Source organism: Euleptes europaea, chromosome 6 (assembly GCF_029931775.1).
Source record: "Euleptes europaea isolate rEulEur1 chromosome 6, rEulEur1.hap1, whole genome shotgun sequence".
Classification (NCBI taxonomy): domain Eukaryota; kingdom Metazoa; phylum Chordata; class Lepidosauria; order Squamata; family Sphaerodactylidae; genus Euleptes; species Euleptes europaea.
This window is the reverse complement of record NC_079317.1, coordinates 70,568,085-70,591,816: the sequence shown is the minus strand read 5'-3', so window position 1 is coordinate 70,591,816 and position 23,732 is coordinate 70,568,085. Positions and strand designations below refer to the sequence as shown.

General features: G+C 43.2%; 2 protein-coding genes across 2 annotated transcripts; both read right to left on the bottom strand.

Moving 5' to 3' along the window:
- Positions 1 to 2,297: 2,297 nt before the first annotated feature.
- LTO1 (LTO1 maturation factor of ABCE1) lies at positions 2,298 to 9,427 on the bottom strand. The gene is made up of 5 exons (XM_056851776.1): positions 9,378 to 9,427; positions 6,270 to 6,375; positions 5,882 to 5,952; positions 3,118 to 3,235; positions 2,298 to 2,429 (listed from the first exon to the last, which is right to left on the bottom strand). The coding sequence occupies exons 1-5, from the start codon at positions 9,425 to 9,427 to the stop codon at positions 2,361 to 2,363; spliced, it is 414 nt and encodes a 137-aa protein (XP_056707754.1). The 3' UTR covers positions 2,298 to 2,360.
- A 5,527-nt stretch (positions 9,428 to 14,954) lies between these two features.
- FGF19 (fibroblast growth factor 19) lies at positions 14,955 to 23,501 on the bottom strand. The gene is made up of 3 exons (XM_056852059.1): positions 23,267 to 23,501; positions 21,877 to 21,980; positions 14,955 to 15,287 (listed from the first exon to the last, which is right to left on the bottom strand). Exons 1-3 carry the CDS (start codon positions 23,499 to 23,501, stop codon positions 14,955 to 14,957), a joined length of 672 nt encoding a protein of 223 aa, XP_056708037.1.
- Between the last annotated feature and the right edge of the window lie 231 nt (positions 23,502 to 23,732).

Here is a 23,732-nt window from a genome sequence, read left to right as displayed (position 1 = left end):
TCTCTCCAGCACCTGTGTACAAATGGATGTACATCGGGTTCAACAGAGCCACCTTCTCCCCTTCTTTTCTTAAATGTGCACAGACAGAAAATGAGAGCGGCCCAGTAATTTGTGCAGTTCCCAAGTTCCTGTCCAGCTTTCCCCTTACATTTGATCAAGTTACTTGAGCTCCAGGGTGGGACAAGAATCATATCCCACCACTACGTCCTGAGAAGGATGGCACATGCCATTAAAGGTGCATTCTGTGGATGTAAGAAGCTCTCGCACCATCTGAATGTACCTAAGGGTTGATGGAACACACTGCCCATAACAGATGTGGTGGTAGAATACAATCCAAAGCTGTTCATATACAAGTCCAGCAAAAGTAAATAACATGGAATATCACCTCATTATCAATACCTTTATTGGTATAAAATAAATATATACATATTTAGGTAAAAAGGTTTTAAAACTAAAGTGGGACTCTTACTTAAAATCATAAACATGGATTAGAGTAATTTAAAATAAGTCCCAGGGAGCTGGCAACCCCTGCAGTAACCTGAGAATGACTAACGCATAAGAGAAATCTGACTAGCTCCTTGTCAGTGCCGCAGGGCTGTCTTTCAAGAGGGGTTCGATGATCTGTTCCCGAAAGGGTAAGCCATGCTCAGTGTAGCAGAACATGGGCCACTGTTTCGGCTTGGCCATGAGCACAAGAACATAGCCTTTTCACGTGGGGGATCTTAGCATATCTGCCCCTGGTCCAGGCTGTGGGAAGGATATTTAAGCAGGCCTGCATAAAAAGGTGTCTGAGGGAGGGGGAGGTCAGAGTGTATAAGTAACCAGGTAGAGAGCTCGGGGTCATGGAGATACCATGGAGTAGAGGCGAGCAAGAGCTATCACCTCATTCGTAAGTGGCTATGCCAAGTGCAGGCAAGCTGATCGTAAATACAGAAACAAGGAAAGGGCAAAAAGTGAATCTTTAAAATGAGGGCCACAGGTATGGGGGAAAATACTGGATTTTCAATCTTCAAAACCCCCATGGGGTGTATGCATTCTTCCTCAGAAAACTCAGAAAAACATAACATCTCACCAGCTAAGACTGGCTCATGGAAAGTAAATGGCTAGCTGCTTGCTTCCTTTTAGAAGGAGAGGAAATTTGACCCAGGGAGACATGTACCATGGGTGGGAACAGCGCTGAGGTTGTGTGGATTTTTTGCTCGGCTCTCCTTTAGTGTCACTTAATTTTGAAAACAGCAAGATTATATTTTCCAACAGTGCCATAAAGCCAGGCAGTGTTCTTTCCAGACCTCAGAACCTGTTATTCAAAGGAAAAACACGGACTCACACTTAGCATGTTTGACTGCCTACAGACCAAGCACTTATTACAGGTACAGGTACAGATTTATTGCATATAGCCAAAGGCCGTTACAATCAAGTAGACAACCAAGCACTTATTAAGTGCAAACACTATAATGACGGATCTTCAGAGACAACATTGCATTCATGGAAAAAACACACATGTATTCTGACTCTTGAGTGATTTTTCACTAATATAGTGAATATTTCGAAAGCTATGTTCAATTTAGTAATGACATCTTTAAAAATAGTTTCCCAAGCATGCCTGAAAACTTCAAAATAAGTTGACTGCTTGATATAAATGGCATTGTTTTGTACCTGACGTTTCAGACTTAGGCTGAATTCAGACATCACAATAAACTGTGACTAAACAGAGTTCTGTTGGCCTTGGGGCACGAGAACAGCTGATCTGCTATATTCACACACCCCTCTCACTTCTTTCACCTTCTCTGGCACAAGGAGCTTGACTGGACATTCCAGATTGAACAAGCCCAACTCACTGTGATGTACGAATGCGCAAACGTGTGGGATTTGTTTACTCCCCACAAGCTGGGATCCAAAAATCTTCGCTGAATCCCAGTTTGCGGGGAACGAACTCCAATTCACACGGTCCCCTTGCATTTACACCCCATGGTGAGCTGGCACTTGATCAAACCGGGAAATTTTCAGTCAAGCACCATGCATGAAAGCAGGAGGGTGCGAGGACTAATGGACACCCAGGAACACAGCACACCAGTTGTATTCGTGCCAGATACCAATTAATCACAGTTCCTCACGATATCTAAAAGACACAAAATCAAACTGTTCATTAAATTGTTATGCAGGAACACACACCGGTGTTGCAATTCAAACAGGAAAAGGATGAGGTCCCAAAGGTAGCTTTCTATTGTCACCACTGCAGAAAAATCAGCTTTCCTCTCTGTGGCAAAATATTCTTTCAGACTCCAGCTGCTCTTTTTTTTTTAGGAGACTTAACCAGTTATTAAATCCAGGTAAAGATTTCTTCTCCATTCATGCCGATTTCAAAATGAAAGCGCAGATCCTTCCCTGCTAAGCCTGAAGTCAGATGATACATGTAGCAGTGAGCAAACCTGAAAAGAAAAGAGACGTGTCAATTTCTTTATCAAGTTTATCGTGTTCCCACCATCCCTGTTTATTCCTCAACTACGTAATGTTATAATTGAATTCTTATTCCATACAAACAGTACGCAAGAGCTGGAACTACAAGACTGAGCTATGACTCACAAGTTGTGACTCTTGCCACTGCAATGAATTCACCAAGAGTCCTCAGACAAGCAACACTCTCCAAGCCTCAGCCCCTCATCCTGCATACGAGGATACTACCAAATTGCATTATTTTACCATCCTTGCTCAAATTCCTTAAAGTGATACCCTTTGAGTACTTGGGCAGTACTTGTTACTCTTATTATAAAGTACATACTCCTTCGGTTCCATCCTTAAAACTGATTAAAAAGGTAAAGGTCTCCTGTGCAAACACCGGGTCATTCCTGACCCATGGGGTGACGTCACATCCCGTCGTTTACTAGACTTTGTTTACGGGGTGGTTTGCCAGTACCTTCCCCAGTCATCTTCCCTTTACCCCCAGCAAGCTAGGTACTCGTTTTACCGACCTCGGAAAGATGGAAGGCTGAGTCAACCTTGAGCCGGCTACCTGAAACCAACTACCGTCGGGATCGAATACAGGTCGTGAGCAGAGCTTGGTCTGCAGTACTGCAGCTTACCACTCTGCGCTACGGGGCTCTAAAACTGATTACCAACCTGTTTAAATCTTCCCCTGATCCTGTCCAGGTCTTCTTGAAGTCTGTCGTAAGTTGGGTTCTGATGAGGAAATTTCTGGATCAACTCTATTAATGACTCTAGCACCTTTATTTTTTTACTGTAAAAATATAAAATTGCATCAGATATCTGAATTTGAAAATTTCCAGCTCTCCAAGGAGATCATTGTACTATATTTGGTCTCCCCTCCCCCCGTTTCCCTCATCACAACAACTTTTAATATAGGTTAGGGTGATATAGGAAAGGAACTTTGGTCCAGTCGTCCTATTAGAAGTGTACAAGACAATAAACACATATACTAAATCTCCACCTAATCATAAAGAGAAAGACACACTAGTATTCAGTATGCATCCATGATACCTTGAAACAATGGCTTCCGTCACTCCGCTCCCTTCTACTACGGCTACTCATTTTAGTAAACCAGATCAAATGGACATGCTAGACAACTCAAAACTATTTCCTCACAGCCAGTCATGACTTTTTTGGCGCCAGTTCACACAGCATCACTGCATTGCGGGAAGTTTTATGTGGCTTATTTGCACATGGCATCGTTTCCCCAGCCATGCAAGCTAGGAAAATGATACTCATACTACCCTTACCCCTTTCTAAGGGCTAATATAGGAAAGAGTATGCCACTGGCCCAAACAATTGGAATCAGAGCGCCATGACATTAGCCGTGCTAACTAGTGCAGTTCTTTTTAGATGTTTTATGGGCAGCTGCTAGCTTGAGGCCTATGAATATAATTTTAGACTGCTCTGTTTGCTTTAAGTATTTTTATGCCCTGGATATTTTAAGTGGCTTGTTTTGTTTTGTTAAACCTGTTTTATTTATTTACTCTACTGGTTTCACTACTCTATTGACTTATTTTATTGCATTAATTGTTTCACCAAACTGTTTTATTGCCTTGATTGATCCTGTTTTATTGTGGTGAGCCTCCTGGAGTGGATCTGGAAAGGCTGCACACAAATTTCCTAAATAAATAAATAACCCCATTATCATATAAATCAGCTCAGACACATGAAACAGCCAGATTTATGTGAGTTGTATATCACCGCAACAATGCATAATCATAGCCCTAGTTCTTTACATTGTCTCTTAAATGGAACAGGGGCACATGTGAAGATAATAGAAATCAAAAGGCTGTCACTAAGCAATGCTCTAGTGACTCCAGGTAGAACTGATGTCCATTCTCCCATCCTTTACTGAATGACTCTAGCTTAGATATAATGGCATGTACTCTTACCATTCCACTCGGCAAAGCAGGAAGCCTTCCTCCAACTTCAGTGGCTCTCCTTTTGGAGAAAAAATACAAAAAGAACAAAACAAAACAAGAAAACACTTGAACTGAAAGAAGGCCCCTTAGGCTGGAGGAGGGCTTTAAACTTCACTGGGAGTAGTGGTACAGAACATGCCAGTTATTTTAGATAAAGTTAAAAATACTTTGGCAAGCCCAGGTCTTCAGCATCAGACCTATTTTTAGTCTTTTGTCATATATTTATATTTTTGTTTAAGCTTTCAGAATGCTATTTTTGGGCACTGGTTACCTAAGAAGACTCCAAGTAAGAGGCGTGTGCCACATTTGCATTGTGTTTCCAAAGTACTGACAGTCAGCAGAGGTCAACTGCCAACTGTAACTCACAAGTAAATACCTTTATTTAGCAAGCTGGCACTTGCTGGAACAGCCAGGCTTCCTTTTGCTTGACATGAAGAGAATGTCCAGAGAATGCTCATATGTGAAAGAGCGCTGATACTCTTTCACATGTGACCTCACCTCTCAAATGTCAAGCAGTGGATTCCTGCCAATTAAGAACCACCCCATATCAGAGGGGGAAATGAAAACGATATCCACATCGTACTTATTGGCAGTCAGTTCCAAAATGCTACACATAAGCTGATGGAATTCGGCCAGACCAGCATCAAGACAAACCCAGAGAGGGACTGAGTTAGCCCCTCTTTTTAAGAAGAGTTCAGTAATCCAAATGGTTCCAGTTCTGATGTCAGCAAACAAATTTAAGGTAACCAATAAGAGTCAACTGAACAAACATCCTTGTTCATTTTTAGTATTTTTTTTTAAAGAGGATCAAGGGTAACCACCTGCAAATAATCTATTTAGTATACTCTTATTCCAACCTTTCTCCAAGGTACTCAGGGTGGCATATATCAATCTCCCTTCCTCTGTTTTATCCCCATAGCAAGCCTGTGAGGTAGGTTAGGCTGAGAGAGAGCGACTGGCCCAAGGTCACCCAGTGAGCTTCCATGGGACAGTGGGAATTGGAACCAGAGTCTCCCAGATCCTAGTCCCACACTTTAACCCCCATATCAAGCTGGCTGTTAAACTGCTCAACCATTCACAAAGTTGAAATCTTCAGAAGTTTGTTCCTGAATGCTTCTACAGGTGTAACACTTCCCCAATGTCCCCCAAACAGGGTTTATGACATTGTACTGGCAGAACTAATATGGCGATTCTGGGACCTTAAATGCTGATACCATCAGCATTGGTGAGCAAGGTTGACAGTCTCCACAAGCCTCCCCCACCATCTCCTAGCAACATGGCGACTTTACTATACATCTTAAGGGGTTAACTGCCTCCCTATTGATCTTCTGTTATGAAAGCTTTGCTTCATTTTAGATGTGTGTTTTTTTAAATTCCTCAAAAAATGAATCATCCATTCTAGGAAACAAACTGAACCAAACCCATGAAAAGTGAGACCATAGGTAAGCACTGGCTTTCTTTCTTCATCTTACCTGTGTTTATCATCTGAGTGTTTATGAAGCAATCCCAGCCATGTCATTGAAAAGCCAAGGTATGATCCAATCTATATATTTGAAAAAGGTCAATTAAAATTTTCCTTTATTCTAGTACGATAATTTCCTCTGGATATTAACTTAAAAGAATGACCAAGAAATCCAGCAAGGGCACACAGACTTTACTGGAGGACAGCTTAAGAATTACACTCAACTCAAGTATAAATTATTCTGTATCATCATGAGCTTGTTACTGCAGTACATATTCTGTATGGAGCTTCAATAGATCCAGCTACAGTGAAATTCAATTTGTGAATCAAACTTTATTATGCTCCTTATGCATTATCAGAGTAATTACCAAAAAAGAAGTTTTAGTTTTGTCACATACTTCTAAGCCAATTTTGGCACCCTGTTGTATTCCATATTGTCTTCCTTCAATGGTACCAGCATGAGTTCCTTCAACATAGCCCTCTTGGTAGCCTTCACCATGAAATCTGTAATGAGAGAAGCATTCTTATTATTGGCTCATTTGCCCAGCTAAGCTGAAAAGCCCTGATTTAAACCATAAGCAGACAACATAAACTCAATTTTATTTGTATGTGCATGTGTATCTCACTTCCTTAAGCATAAAACCAAGGCATATCAACTCTCCCAACAGCCCTGGCTGTCATACACTACTGGAGATTTGTCAACAGGTGGCTTGTTGGGTGAAAAGAATGTTACAGAGGAAAGCAGCTTACCCACCATGAGCTTTTCCTTTTCATGACTGCCTCTTTAGATAAAATACTGCAGCAAGTGATTCAATAAGTAAAGCCTACCCTCTGTAAAACTTTTTCCAACTTTTAAAACTAAGAACTTGAAGAAAATTAAATTAAATTAAAAAGAGAGAGTTAGAAAGGGATCCTGGTATAACAAAGCCTTTCAAATATTTCCAGCTTTGTTTTGTTGCATCAACACTTAAGTGTCTACAATAGCCACCTCGAAGTGAGCACAACTTTACAATCTGTGACACTGAGTTGGCATTATAGCAACAGTGCAAAACCATACAGACATTCAGAAATTTGAAAAATAAAAAAATAAATAAACATCCTGTTAATAGTATTTCATTCTCTTTCATTTCAGCTTACTACAACACATAAGAACTATACACAGAGCAGCTTTACTAAAGGAGTAGATAGGAGTATAAATTTAATATATGAAGAAATCCTATAATTTTAAAAAATTGACTGAAACATGATAAATCTCAAATTGATTAAGGTTAGCTTGTAAACACAGCATCTGAAAGCTTACTTTTAATTCAGTGAACTTATGCAGGTACGGATCACAAGGCTGATATTCTTTACACATTGGAGTCATAAGCAATATCAAAAGCCAGTTTGCAGAATTCACACAAATGGCATTACACTCATATACAACCTCCCCAAAACCCTTTTCCTTCTCCTTAGCTTGCACCTCTTCCTTTCTCATCAATTGGTTTTTAACCGTAGTTTACTGAACCCAGCAGTCTCAGAAATCTTCAAATTGTTTATGAAGTGTTCCTATAAATTAAAGTAACCCAGCCCCAGAGCTATTACTATTGAAAATGGAAATCAGTAGATCACTAAACAAGAAGCAACACAGTACTTTACTATCTTTGTGACAAAAATCACTAGTATTTCTATTTTACAAATTAGAGAATTGAGGAAGAAAACAAGGCTCAGGCTGCCCGTGAGTTTGTAATGAGCATAATTCTGGGTTGTTACCTCTGGGTTCCCCCCCCTTTTTTTTCAACAGAAGCATCACAGGCAGAAATCCTACAACTAAAAACTGCATCTGCCTGAATAAACTGCACGTGTGGAATTTGACATGCAGCTAATAACGCCAGGAAAACTGGGAAGAATAAGAATGGCAGCAGTCACCTGAGCCTGGTCCTCCCACAATCTGTCTTTCCCACAAAGGCCAAATGGCCTTAGCAACAAGATCCCAAAGTGAATATTTTACATGTGCAGCTGATTTATCCTGAGTCAGGCACTGATACATCCATCTACCTCCAGGGATCTCGAGTGATGAGAAAGCCCTTTCTCTGCACGAGATGACAAGAAATAAACTTTCCGCATCTGAAATACTATGGCCGCTCCCTGGAGAGTGTGTATGTGTGCAGGTAATGGATATTACTTATATATTTAGTACAAGGCCAATTGTAATGCAACGAGTCCAACGACACCCAGTAAAGCTCTACTTGGCCATGAAGCTCACTGGGTGCTCTTGGGCTCATTGAACACATGAACACATGAAGGACCCTTGGTCCATCAAAGTCAGTATTGTCTACTCTGACCAGCAGTGGCTCTCTAGGATCTCAGGCAGAGGTCTATTCACATCACCTACTTGCCTAGTCCCTTTACCTGGAGATGCCGGGGATTAAGAACATAAGAACTGCCCTGCTCAATCAGACCAAGGTCCATCAAGTCCAGCAGTCTGTTCACACAATGGCCAACCAGGCGCCTCTAGGAAGCCCCCAAACAAGACGACTGCAGCAGCACCGTCCTGCCTGTGTTCCACAGCACCCAAGATAATAGGCAGGCTCCTCTGATCCTGGAGAGAATAGGCATGCATCATGCCTAGTATCCATTTTAACTGTGTGTGCGTTAAGTGCCGTCAAGTCGCCTCCGAATCATGGCGACCCTGTGAGTGAAAGTCCTCCAAAATGTCCTATCTTTGACAGTCTTGCTCAGATCTTGCAAATTGAGGGCTGTGGCGTCCTTTATTTTTTTTATTTCTTTTATATATATATATTTTTATAACATAAACACATAAAACAAAACAAACAAATACAATAATAAAGAGAAAATACAAAAGAATATCAATTATATAATCTACTTGATATAATCAAAATTACAAAATGCATAATATCCTTTTGATCCACCACCCACCAAAAATGCGACCCGTCACCAGGCTTCCGGAGAAGGGTCTAAACAGTTTGAAAATTGGCTTTCTTTATTGAGTCCATCCATCTCCAGGATCTCAGGCAGAGGTCTATTCACATCACCTACTTGCCTAGTCCCTTTCCCTGGAGATGCCGGGGATTAAGAACATAAGAAAGGCAATGCTGGATCAGACCAAGGCCCATCAAGCCCAGCAGTCTGTTCACACAGCGGCCAACCAGGGGCCTCCACCCATTGTAACTAGTAGCCATGAATACCCCTTTCCTCCATGAACACGTCCACCACTCCCCTCTTCAAGCCTACAAGAACATACTGAAGATCACAGGATCGAAGATCACTGGGGCCTTCTGCATGCCAAGCAGATGCTCTACCACTGAGCCACAGCTCCTCATTTCATGCTCTCGCCGTCCAACCTACCTCGCAAGGTTGTTGCGAGGACGAAACAAGGAAGAGCGAACCGCGTAGGCCACCCTGGACGAGATCAAAACGCAAACCGCCCTTCCCAACGGTGGGGACGCCCCTACCCCTCGACTTCCTTCGGCCCCCACCTGCACAGGTGAGCTCTAAGGCCGTACCTCGCCTCCGCCATGACGATGGCCTCCAACGCGTCCGGCTCCTTCGCCATGGCCGCCCTCTTTCCGCGGCCCGCCGGAGCCTCCCGGCGCCCTCCGGAACGCGGCTTGAGAAACGGACGGCGAGCCGGAAGGACCGGCGCGGGACAGCCTCCACTGCGCACGCTCCGAAAGGGCTCTCGGCTTCGCTCCTCGTCGTGGAAGGGCTCCGTCGCACACTAGGTGGCGCTACGGGGCCGTTCGGAAGGCGGGCGGAGAAGTGCGCTTGTTTCTTCGCGGGCCGTCCGCTAGAGGGAGGGCGGGTCCCGTACGAAAACGAGCGCGTGGAGCCTAGCGCGCCTGCGCCTTTTGGATCACGTCTGCAAATATGCCCGGGGAGGAAGGCGGCGTTGGCAGCCGAAGTCTGCCGTTTTCGCATTTCTGACTATTTTGCTCCCAGACGTTTCCAAACCCTGTTTGGTGGTGTGCAGCTCTCCCTATTGGATTCTCTGGCCATTGATGCCTGGGAGGTTTTGCCTTGGATTTGCCACTCTCTAGATGCACATTCCCCCCCCCCCATCCGAATTCTCAAAACTCTGCATGGGGGCTTATTGTTGAGTTTGGAGAATTTGGATGGGGGGAAATGGGCATATAGAGAGTGGCGAATCCAAGGCAAAACCTCCCAGGCATAAATGGCCTCTGAGATCCGCTCTGACCCCCCCACACATCGCAGAAGCAGCAAGCGTAAAGAGGTTTGGCCCTATCTGAAACGAGCCCTAAACAAATGCAGTTGTTAACCATCACCTTTGCTTATCCTGACCTCCTCCTTTTCCTCAGTGGGTAGCCGTGTTAGTCTGTCTGCAGTAGTAGAAAAGGGCAAGAGTCCAGGAGCACCTTAAAGACTAACAAAAGTATTTTCTGGTAGGGTATGAGCTTTCGCGAGCCACAGCTCACTTCTTCAACTAAAGAAACTAAAGAAACAGAACAGAGAAACTGCAGAAGTACAGTTGATATTCAAACTAAAGTCAATGCATTTACCTGGGCTGAATAAAGACCTTGCATTCATGGCTCATTAGCAATGCTGATTTTTCTACACCCATCTCTCCCCTGGACATCACAGACTCTTCTGCATACCACACCTAATCCCATCATGCCTGCTATTCACATTGACATACTGTTAACATTTACATACTAATGCTTGTCTGAATTCACTCTCCTCTACTTAAAGACAGATGGATTCACATTCTAGCTGTATCTGAAGAAGTGAGCTGTGGCTCACGAAAGCTCCTACCCTGCCAGAAAATATTTTTGTTAGTCTTTAAGGTGCTACTGGACTCTTGCCCTTTTCTACTCCTTTTCTTGTCACTCCACTTTTGCTACTCTACACGCTACTGCAGTTTCAATTGTAAGTTCCTCAAAGCACGTGCTTTTTGTGTATTTGACCCTGAAAACTGTCATGCATAATGAGTGTACTGTAGAAATAAAAGCAAGAGCATGGTGGGGGGGGGGGAGCATTTGGGGAGACAACAGGAAATCTCAACCAAACAGCAGCAGATTAGTCAGCTGTACTTTCTGCAACATGGTAATTATCACGTCAGACACAAGCTAATAAAACATCTTTCTGGATTTGTTTAGTTTTGTAGACAGTCAGCTCAGAACAAGCAAAATAAGTATTAATGTACAGAGTCTTGCCCTGGATGGCCCAGGCTAGCCTGATCTAGTCAGATCTCAGAAGCAAAGCAGGGCTGGCCCTGGTTAGTATTTGGATGGGAGACCACCAAGGGTCGCTATGTAGAGGAAGGAAATGACAAACACCTCTGAACATCTCTTACTGTGAAAACGCCACAGGATCACCATAAATTGGCTGCGACTTGATGGCACTTTACACACACACAGTGGGGTGTGGTTAAGAATGACAGACTCTAATCTGGAGAACTGGTTTGATTCCCAGCTCCTACACATGAAGCGTGCTGGGTGATCTTGGGCTAGTCACAGTTCTCTCTGACCTCTCTCAGCCCCACCTACCTCACAAGATGTGTGTTGTGGGGAGAGGAAGGGAAGGTTGTTGTAAGCCAGTTTGACACTCCTCAGAGGCAAAAAAAATCAGGGTATAAGAACTTTCTTCTTCCTCCTCCTCCTCCTCCTCCTCCTCCTCCTCCTCCTCCTCCTCCTCCTCCTCCTCTTCTTCTTCTGGTTTAGATGGACATATGGTCTCACTCAACAATATTAGGCAGCTATTTATAGCCTGTTAGGAGTTATCATTTTGTGATTGTTCTGATCCATGTGATTTCCAGTTGCAGACAATATCATTGTAGAGCAGGGGCTCCCAACCTTTTTGAGCCTGTGGGCACCTTTGGAATTCGGACACTGGATGGTGGGAGTAACCATAAAATGGCTATCACAAGAGGCCGAGCCAATCATAAAATCTCAGGGAATGAGATCGTGCATAACTCTAACAGTAACTCTTCAACATTTCAGGGAGAAGCTCTGTTTAACAGAATGCCTTTAGATGAATGTATAGTTTAAAAATATTTTCTTGCATAGACAGCAAGAGTGAAGATCCTTGTGCTGTGGTGGCAGCTGCTGCCATAGCAACTTTTTAAAAATCTGCACAGCAAATCAGATCTCCAATGGCTGGTCAGAAACCCTACTGGGCCAAAGCCCATCTGGCCCCACCCGCTTTCTGAAAACATTTGGCTGGCACAGGCACTATGTTGGGGAACCTGCTATATAGCAAGTAGAACTGTTTCATGGAAGTCTTTTTTTTAACGCCACAACACCATTCTTATATTATCTGAAGCCAACAACAGATACGGGGTGTGTTTCTATTCCCCAGTGTATCTTGCTCTTTTCCAGCTGTCATTTCCCCCCATCAGGTATTCTAACACTTTTGATTTCCAGTGTAGGTCTGGGGTTTGCTTCAGTGGGAGGAGACAGTATTCATGCTCAGACAAGAGCATGAATGACATACAGGGAAGAGTCAAAACTTGAGACTAAATTGAAATGCAATCTTGAGATCTCACTTTCCCCCTGCTTTTCCAGTAGAATAGTTAGATAAGAAAGCATGTTTAAGTGCTTTATCAGATTGGTGTGATTAATTTGAAAGTGTTTGAATATGATGGGTTAGTAACACTGAGAGGTCAAAAGTGGTGTTTTTTTAATGCCTTGTTAAAAATGTATAAAGATTCTGTGAAGATATATTAATAGTTTTGCAAGTAAAGAGTGACCCTGTCATGGTCATTCAGATGTAGTGTTCAGATATCTCTTTTATCTCACGTGTTGAAACATCCTCCCAAAGTTATCAATTTAATTTTTCTTTTGTAAACAGCTACCTCAATTACTTATGGATATAGTCTATATGAGAACAATAAACGTTTGCAACTTGCATAAGATGGTATTGAGTAGAAATAAAGGTTAAAATCGGCAGGTTTTCTTGCATTTTCCTGTTAGTATCTAAACAAGCGAGTCTCACTCATTTCCAATGGTAATGTATTGCACAAGTACCAATTCTTAGTGGATGTTCCTTCCTTTGAAGTATGTAGTCACTTGAGGGCCAGGTAGATAGAGTAGCCTGATTTAGTATTGTGTAAATCTGTAGCCACATTCCTCCACACCCAATTGCCTGGGGTAGTGGAGATAAGTGTCAATGAGCTCACTGGAACTCCTGAATTGCTGTGAGATAGTATATATATAATAATTAATAATGTGCAAATGTGATTAATTTGCTTAATATTTACAGGTCAGGAAATCCAACTTTTCCTGTTATCGAGTGTGAAAAATCTAGGTGCTGAATGTTATCATTCAAAGAGCATCAAAGAAAAAGACTGCTCAATGTTTCACTATATTTTATTTTATTAAAAATGTCACACTACCACTACAACTACTTTATATGCAAAAATTAGTTTAATTTCTACTGACCATTATCAAGATTACAAAAATTACTACAATTGTACCGACTTTTTTAAAAAAAACTTATTTAAAAAAAAAAGACCACGATGGAATACATAAATATACATTTGAGTATAAATACAGTAACAAAATAAACAGATGTATGTGTTTAATAAATTACTTATAAATATAGCATTGACAATGAAGTGCTAAGTCGAGAAAATATTTTTTTCTTTTGTTTTCTGTACATAACAATACTACTTTATACAAGAAACTTTGAGCAAATGTGTAGTGTCTCAAGCTTAGGGTTACCAACTGTCTGGGGGGGATGGAGTCCCTTTCGGAGAGGCTTGCAGGATGCTATTAACTAGGTGATATTATTTACCTTCATTCCATGAAAGCTTCAATTGCCCATTTCCACCCACTAAGCTTTTATTAAAGGGACAGTACTTTTCTCCAGACCAGTTGGCAACCCTTACGGAAGATTATTTTTCTTTTCCTCAAGCTAGTTTTAAAGTATTTATATACAATATTTTCACAAAATATTGCTTACTACATTGTATTATCCAAATGGCATGCAAATCAACCAGATTTAAAACTATGTCAGCAAGGCCCGGCTCTTGTCCTACAATCCAAAGGTAGGATTCAGGCAGTTTGCCATGTTACTCAACTGGTCATGTTTGTGGCACTAACAACAGTGGCTTTGATCAGCCACAAAGGACCTCTAGTTTTTCTTTCTCTACATAGCAGATTAAAATATAATTGGTTACATGTTTATCTGTATTGGGTAATTCCAGATAGACAGCAGCCAATACCATTCCAGAGGTTTAGCGCTTCTGACATTTGCACCTGTAACAGTACAATCCTAAAAACACTTTTTGGAGAAAGACCCGTTAACAGACCTGAGTAGGATTCTGAGTAGAATCCTGCTTAGAGTAGCACTGTCAATCAGCCTTTTTAGTGTCAGGGAATAAAAGTTACTTTCTGTTTTACTTGGCGAAGAACCGTGCGAACAACTGGTTACTCTTATAGCAACAGACGTTGGATCAGTGAAATATAAGTTTATTCCATTCACTAGGACCAAAAGGCCAATATTAACTCTATATCAGGCAACCTCAGGATAGAAATTGACTTTCTGTGGTTAATTTTCCTCAAGGCATTTGAAGGGATTTGTGAAAATAAGTTAATAAATTATGTCAGGAGTTTGTTAGTGTTTTGTGTGTGTGTGTGTGTTTGCTTAGTTGGTTGCACCAGTTTTATTTCTTACACATTGATGAATTTAAGCACATTAAAGAAAATAAGTTATCCTTCACTTAGTGCTACTGTCATCAGGACTCAAGAAATGAATAAAAGAATAATGAAGTAGTAAAGTAAAATATTCATGATCTTATCCTTTCAAACACCCTCCAAGGCAGAAGAAATTCCTGCACAATGTGCATATTTGTCATTCCTGAATTAAGCAGCTTTTCTTAGAAGGAGGTTTTAAAAATACCATCCTAGGGTTGGTTTTTCCCCTGAATCTTTGCAGAATTATTAGGAAGTATTTGTGAACATAGCTTTCCTGGTGTTAGGAATTTACAGCAATTGTCCATTTGATGAACAAAGGTAATGCCACGTCTAAAGATGTTCCTGAATTTTAACTATTACTGCTAGATACACTATCATAGACTGTTGGGGTATTTTTTTAGCAAAACAAATGCAAAGTAACCCTGGTTATTTGCCAAAGCTAGGACTTTGCACTGACGATAGATCTGAAGTTATGTGAAAGGGGTCCGTGCTGTCAGTTTCAATTGGTGAATTGAAAATATCAGGTTCAAGAAGTGGTGTCATATCACCGTATTCACCAAAATCTGTAGACTCCACTGGGACAGTGTTGATCATAGGCAAGAAATGAGATAAGGGAAGAAAACCTTTCCCTTTAAATTGTTGTCTTTGTTTGGCACTACTTAAAGATACCGAAACTCCATATTTCTTTGACTTGTAGACATTGTAGCCATCTGGACGAATCTCCTCTTCAAAAGAACAATCCTCTGTAGAATATCTGAGCTGAAGACAAAGAAATGCTCGTTAAAAATATGTGTATAAGCAAGGAACCTGCAAGCTACTTGCAGGGGTAACTCCTTTCCCCTCTGTATGCCATTCCCCACACTGTTTCCTCTTTCTGTCCTACATATCCTTTCCCCTTTCTCTGCTTTCTTCTATTCTTCTATCCTTCACACTCATCAAAAAAGCTTTCTTTTATCTGCTCCCCTAGTCTTCAGCTTTATTATTATTTACTTCATTTATACCTCCCCCACTGGGGACCTAAAGCAGCTTACATCGTACTCTTCTCATCCACTTTACCCTCACTACAACCTTGTGAGGTACGTGAGGCTAAGGAGAGTATGAGTGGCCCAAGGTCACCCAGCAAGCTTCCATGGCAGAGTGGGGATTTGAACCTGGGTCTCCCAGATCCTAGTCTGACACTCTAACCACTGCACCACACTGGCTGTCTGCTTTTCTTCCTCCTCTTCCCTGGTAGCCTCTCCCTGGGAAAAGTCTGGCCAAGTTGCAAAAGTGTAGTAGCAAGTCACTCAGGTGAGTTGTGATGTGGCCATTGCCAGGCCAAGTTGTTCACGTTGTGTGGAAGCAACTGTTGGCCCTGACACATTGGGTGGCATCAGACTGTAGCCACTGCCACACCTGGGTGAGTTGTGCAAATTGTATGGTAGCAAGTTGCCCAGTGGTTGCCATTGGATCTGACTGTGATTATTCCTCCCTCCAGGGCAGAAGGAAAGGGAGCAGGGGTAGATTGGGAGGCCAAAACAGCACTGGAAAGGGCTTTCCCCCTGCATTTTACTGACAAAAACCAAGATTTAAAGGCTGACAATAGTGTTGTGGTTGCCTAGCTAACCCCCCAATGTCTGTTGAAATTTCATAGGGCATCCATCTCTCAAAAGTACAGGCATTGCTTCTATTATTGCAAGGGGGTGTTAACTCCCTTATTTGCAGCTTTTTCTGCAAAGATAGGGATTTCCTCAATTTGTAGAAAGATTTGTCTTGTCTGTTTAGGCTCAAGTCTCTGGATTTAAGTATCCACAGGTGGGGCCATGTTGGCAATTAGATATGTTTATTTTGCAGAACATTTTAACTCTTTAAATGGTGAATGATACAATATTATTTATCCAAACGTTGTGTGTTTGACTCTTGTATTCACAAGGCTAGAGAGACAGAAAGTCAATTACAATAAAAGGAAGTATTCATTATTCAAGTATGGATAATAAAGACATCCTGCAGAAATGTATTAATGGACATTATTCTGTTTTAATATACCTCTGCAGTAAGATTGTTTGGTTTCTATACAATAGAGACCAACATGTTTACTAATTTGCTAAGGCCTTTACCATTACTGCTTGGATGAATTCTAGTTATTGTAGCCAGGGAATTTCAACAGTGTTGGTTGGTGGGTAATAAACTTCCACCTCTTTGCTAATGTTCAACCTTTGCCCATTGTGGCTATTAACATCTTGCCAAGATAGACCCGGAGGTAGTGAATGTTGCTAAGAGAGGGGTCAATCCCTGCCATTCTAAAAAAAGGTGATTATGAGATCACTCCCGAAAAAACCCTTTTGGATTCTCCTTATGCTCAGATATGCCTAAATACAGTCCAGTTGCAAACATCCCTCTTTTGTGCAAGGTGTTTCATCATATTAATGGATATTTAATGGTGGCCAACTTCAAGCATTCCTGGATGACTCAGATGATCAAAATCCATTTTAGTCCAGACTTCTAGCCCAGTTTTGATACAGAAACATCTTTTATTATCCTGATAAATAATCATTGCTTGGAGATGGACTGAGGGAGTACAGCCATGTACTGGAACTCTCATTGGCTCTTGATAACATTGACTATGATTTTCTTCTGGATTGCCTGTCTGGGGTTGGAACTGGAGAGGTATCCAATGCTCCAGTGTTTTTGATTCTAGTTCACATGCATATTTCAGAAGACAGTGCTAGAATTCCTTTGATCCACCTACATAATTCCATTTTCAGACCATTCCTGAGAATTGGGCCTAAAGTTCTTTGGAGGCGGTGTGACCTCTCTACCAGCGTAAGTGCATGTAATTGCACGATTACACGCACTTACGCTGGCAGCAAGGCCAGTCCCAACAGCGGCCGAGTGCCACGGGACAGTGCCTTGCCCCTCCGCCGGCGCGGCCTCTCCATGGTGCAGGCCACGGGGTAGAGAGGCTGTGCCGGCGCAGGGGGGCATTCCGGGGGTGTTCTGGGGGGAGGAGCCACTAGGTAGGTGGCTTCCTATCCCGTTTCGGCCCTCGCCACTGGCGCCGGGAATAGTGGTGCTGCACCTGCTTTGGTGCAGCCTCACTGTTCCCTATGGGGCAAAAGGCCCTGGTAAAACAAAACAAAAAACCCCACGAAATTGCTTTTTTTGGTTTTGCGGCATGCACGATTCGGCATAGGAAGAGGCGCCACTGCGCCTCTTCCCCACCGACTCCACAAGCCGCAATTTCAGGAATGGCCTGTTAGTCTCCTACATTATTGAACAGCCACATAAAATTGCTGGGTGAAATGATCGGAAGATTTACCAAATGTAAATACTATCAGGATGTTGATGATATCCAACTCAGTTTATCCTTCTGCTGTTATTCAGATATGACATGGTATTTCTAAACCGGTGTCTGGAGCCAGTAATGCTCTAGAAGTGGGCTCATAAACACTATCCATACAAGAAGGAAATGCTGATAATATTCATGTGACAACAGAGGTAGTGTTTGTCTTATTCTTGCTGCACTCGAAGGATCAGGTTTACAATTTAGGGGTGCTGTTATATCTGTCTATGCTCACAGATGCCAAAATGATGCCAAAGCCAGAAGCACCAGTTTTCATTGTTGAGCCAGATGGATCCCCTCCAGCAACTGGGTTGTTCATGACTGAATTTTTAATGGCTAGTTTTCCTTGCTCTGGATGCTTCTACCTTTATGTGAGTGGCTTCCAGGGGCAGGGTCTTTCCAGTGTTGGCACACAAAATGGGGAATTGCGCCCTAAGTTACAGTCACTTAGCATATGCGCTCTGTTCATTTTGATGCCATGCTAAAACTGTTTTATTTGAAAGACGCATCAGGGCATTGGCCATAATTGATCTATGGCTAAAAAACATTTTGGGACTACATCAAAGTATGCCTCAGTAAAGGCTAGCGATGACAAAAGGAGCAACCACACACTTTCTTTGAAATTGCAAATGTCATCTTTCGTCACTCTAAAACTGCTTCCAGTACAATATTGTTTGCTCACAGACCAAACATTTGAAAATGATCATGTCAGTATACATACAAATTAAGAAAAACTGTTAAGAGACCAAAAAAAAAAAAAAAAAAGGTTCCCAGTTGTTCTGGGCCCTTTATGTCACTGCTGTTTTCCCTGCAACTAATGTTATTTCTGGTTTGGTCATTAGAGGTGACTGAACTCTTGGTCAATAAAGAAGTATTGCTGATTGCATCTACAGCTCAGTTGATAAGCGAAATGGTGTTCCTGTGTGAACTCTTACCTGTCGAGTACCCAAGACATACTTTTTCTGCACACATGAACCCTATTAAACTTTGACAAACATTGCCAGCAAGTAGAATAAACTAGAGCATGTGTCCCTAACTCTGTTGACCCTGTGGGCAGTGGGCACTTTTTGGAATTTTGATAAAGTATAGTGGGTGCCATCACAAAATGGCTACCATGGGAAGTGGGGCCAGTCACAAAATGACTGATTGGTGGGGGGTCACAAAATGTTTGGAGGTTCTGAAGGGGGCATTATTTCTGAATTTCTGCATTCGTAGATGCCTCCTAGGTATGGTCTTCTGAAGCACCTCCAGCTTCAATAAGGTGGAGGAAATCCAACATTGGTTTGTTGCTTTGGGAAAGTGGTTCTTTGGGGAAGAAGAGTTGATTTTTATATGCCAACTTTCTCTACCTCTTAAGGAAGAATCAAACCAGCTTACAATCATGTTCCCTTCCCCACAACAGACAACCTGTGAGGAAGGTGGGGCTAACAGAGAGTGACTAGCCCAAGGTCACCCAGCTGGCTTATGTGTGTAGGAGTGGGGAAACCAATCCAGCTCACCAGATTAGTCTCCGCCGCCCATGTGGAGGAATGAGGAATCAAACCCAGTTCTCCAGATCAGAGTCCACCACTCCAAACCACCGCTCTTAACCACTACACCACACTGGCAAGTGGGTGCTAAGAAACACATCAGCAGGCACTGTGGCACCCATGGGTACCCTGTTGGGGATCACTGAACTACAGCAAATGCCTTGTTGATGGAGCTAAATAGGCTTCAAGTGTAGAAGTTCAGAAACAATCTAGCCCACCACTCATCTAGAAATGTTTTACTTTTTATTTGAATTAACAAAGTGTCCTTAATATGAGGATGCTGCCATGCAGGCCTTTTCACTGTCTTGCTCTCACTGACAAATTCGTAAATGAAAATGAATATAATAGGACCAGAGTTCACTACATATTTGATTATACTTAAGGAGATTACTGTTTCTTTCTCTTGCTAAATGGCACATATTAACTATTGTTTGTCCATTAACTGTACTTTTTATCACTTTATGACAGATTGGCAATTTATAACTCTTCCCTTATGGAGGACAGTTTGGATTAAATCTGAATTCGAATCCAAATGTTTAATCTGTGATTAGTATTTTAAAGAGCTTTGTACCTACGCTTGGTATAAAGGAAAGATGTATTGGGTAGCTATGAATGGAAGTAGTTATAGTATTATATGGAACTCTCTATTTCCCTTTGTAAATTGCTTATAGGCTTCTGATGCAACAGCGTTTTCACAAATTACAGCTTGCAATATTGAGTTGCCAGATTGAAATGTAGGGCTGAATATGAAAATAGGCTGTAACCTATTCTCACCTATTAACCCATTCTCACCTATTAGTCTCACTGATTTCTACAGGTCTACCTATATATGTGTGATCACAGTATTGCATAACGATTACCAGTGGCCATTTGATTTGATACCAATGAAAGCCCTACAATCTACCCAATAGGCCCTGTTTCCTATATAGTGCAGTGTCACAGTTGTCAGACTCCTTGTGGAACAAGCTGAATAAGCAGAACACAACGAGGCTTTTACTATCTGACTTATAGATCAGATGCATATGGGAGCGAACCTACCATTGAATTATATAACTGTGTGCTCCAGTCTGAGAACTTCAAAGGTGTCTCCTTGTTGACCCCAACCCTGACTGATTGAAATGAATTGTCCAGACAAGCTTGAGTTAACAATACCCCTAATTCCAGATTCAGTGGTGTGTCCACAGACACAGCAGCCATCAGATTACAAATCTGACACAGGTGCACTGGAAGTTGGCATTTCTTTTGGATCTTTACTTGTCTACTGAAACAGGTATCAGCTGCACATTGATTAGATTTAAAAGCTAGTTGGCAGTGCAATCCTAAACAGAGCTACGCCCTCTTAACCCACTGACTCGAATGAATTTAGAAAAGTGTAACTGTTTAGGATTGCACTGCAAATGTAGCTCCTTCAAAGAAGCAATTTTATACAGTATGCCTAATCTGAACAGTAAAAAGATAACATGCCAGTATCAGTTATAGTTCTGTGCAATAAATATTATCGTAATCCAGCCCAGTTGACTCTATTCGTCCCAGTAGAAGAACATGGATTCAACAGTCCTTCAGTGTTTTTTTTTAAATTCTAACTAAAAATAGGATTAAAATGGTAAGAAATTGGGGTGAGACAATATCAAAGGTCTCAGTGTGTAGAGCCTCCTAGAATCCTGAATGTTATCATGTGACGAACTGGCTTAGGGAGTTGGGTTTGGGCATGGGGAGCCCAGGCCGAAATCCTTCCTCAGCCAGTTTACTGGGTGGCCTTGGCTGCATCATTATCTCTTAGCCTCATATACCTTAAGGGTCGTTGTGAGGGCAGACGGAGATAAAGATCAACTCTTCAGCCCCGAGCCCCTTGAAGCAGGTCAGAAAAGAAATCTACAAAAAATAGTAAATCTTGGTATTCAGATTTCTGGAATGCTGCTTTGCCTTCCTCCTCCTTTCAGGCCGCTTCTGCCTCTATTCATCCCATCAAAGGGGGGAAACCCCTAACAGCCTGGTGAATAATGACAGAGATCAAACTCTTTTCTCTGGGCCCTCTTTTGTTCGCAGCCTTAATAATCCCCTGGCTTCGATTCATTTTGTTACTTCACAGCCTTGTTATTGTAAATAATTCAAAATCGGACAAGTATCCCCTTTGCTTAAATGTTGTTATCAACCAAAGTAGCATTCCCATTGAAAAAATAATAATTAATTTGGGTGAGTTGTGTGTGCTTTTATTATTATTATTATTTTGGTTTTTTTTTTGCAGGGGGGGTGTTCTGTCTTCTACCACTGAGAGGCGAACACAAAATCATTTTTAGAGGAAGACTCCCTCCCCCAGCACGTGTGTGATCCCGTTTAGACTGCTTTTGCTGTGTGCGGAGAAGAGAAATTTGGCGTGCTGCTATTGTTTTGTCCGGCTCGGGCTGACTGGAGCAGTCAGGCGAATGCAGGCAAGCCCTTTCCCTAGGCGATTACCGGGGTAAGGGTCTGCCCCCCCCGCTCCCCCGCCGCAACTTACAAGCCCGCGCAGCCTCCCTTCCTCTTCCATGCAAAGGTAGCGAGAGCTGTGCACCCCCTTGATGGCCACCACGCGGACCGACACGGCTCTGATCTCCAGCAAACCTGTGCGGGGAAAGAAAACCCAACGTTATAACGCTCCGTGGGCGGGGGACGAGGGGGAAAGATCGCCTTTGGGCAAGCATCACACGTGGGCGCTCCCGCACATGCTGGACGATGGGCTTTCAATCCACTTCCAGCGCGCTTTGAAGGTGGGTTTCATTTATTCATGGGAGGTTTTGCCTTGGGTTTGCGCTCTCTGGATGGACATTTCCCCCCCCCCTCCAAATTCTCAACACTCAAAACAGCCCCCAGGCAGAGTTTTGAAACTTCAGATGGGGAAAACGTGCATCTAGGGAGTGGCAAATCCAGGGCAAAAGCTCGTGAAATGGCAAAATCCACTTGCCAACGATAGTTACAGTGCATTGAAAATAAGTCACAGTGGGTCGCCGTGTTAGTCTGTCTGCAGTAGTAGAAAAGGGCAAGAGTCCAGGAGCACCTTAAAGACTAACAAAAAATATTTTCTGGTAGGGTATGAGCTGTCGTGAGCCACAGCTCGAAGTGAGCTCATGAAGAAGTGACCTGTGGCTCACGAAAGCTCATACCCTACCAGAAAATATTTTTGTTAGTCTTTAAGGTGCTCCTGGACTCTTGCCCTTTTCTACTAGTGCATTGAAAGTGCATCAATCGGCGCGTGTGAAAGTGCCCATATATAGGCACACGCGTTCTTGTGGGAATTTCAGCGTTAGACGCCGGGTGCGTGTCAGGACGTCGCGCCCCTTCGCCGAATATGTCGATCCCAAAAAACCGCGACAAACGCCACCTCGAAGGCCAGGCGAAGGAGGCGCCCTCCCCTTCCAAGAGGAGCCCCGCGTTGCTCTGCCTAAAAAAGGCAGGGGAAGTTTTGCCTTGGGTTGGCCGCTCCCCAGATGCCGCTGACCCTAAAAGCTCAAATGGCTAAACTGAGGCTGTCGTATTTTGGTCACGTCGTGAGACGACAAGAGTCACTGGAAAAGACCGTCATGCTAGGAAAAGCGGAGGGCAGCAGGAAAAGAGGGAGACCCGACAAGAGATGGACGGACTCAATAAAGGAAGCCGCAGCCTTCAGTTTGCAAGATCTGAGCAAGGCTGTCAAAGATGGGACATTTTGGAGGACTTTCATTCATAGGGTCGCCATGAGTCGGAAGCCACTTGACGGCACTTAACACACACACACACACACACCCATTTCCCCCATTTGAATGCTCAGGACTCTGCATGGGGGGCTTGAGAACGTGGCTGGGGGGAAAGGCGCATTCAGAGAGCGGCGCAACCAAGGCGAACCCTCCCGTGCGCTTCCGACGTGGACTTACTGTGCAGGGTCTGCGCGCCGGCGCCGTCCACTCGCCCGTCGCCGTCGATCCGCAGGAAGAAACTGACCATCCCGTGCCTGCTGGCGGTGTAGAGGTGCCTGAGCCGGACGGGCTCCCCCCAGCCGTAATTGACATGGGGCCCGGCGTCGGTGAGGGGGAACGACCGCGCCACCGTGGCCAAGCAGAGCCCCAGCAGAGCCAGAGGCGTGCGGGCTCGGCGCAGCTCCTGCCCCATCGCGGCCAGTGGCGAGAGGAGTCGAAAAGGGCAAGAGTCCAGGAGCACCTTCCAGACTAACAAGACTATTTTCTGGTAGGGAGTTAGTCTTTTAAGGTGCTCCTGGACTCTGGCCCTTTTCGACTCCTGCAGACAGACTAACCCGGCGACCCACTGGGAATTGCGAGAGGAGGGCTCCCTTCCCGGCCAACGCGGCACTGGAGACGGAGAGGCGAAAGGTTCCCACGGGGA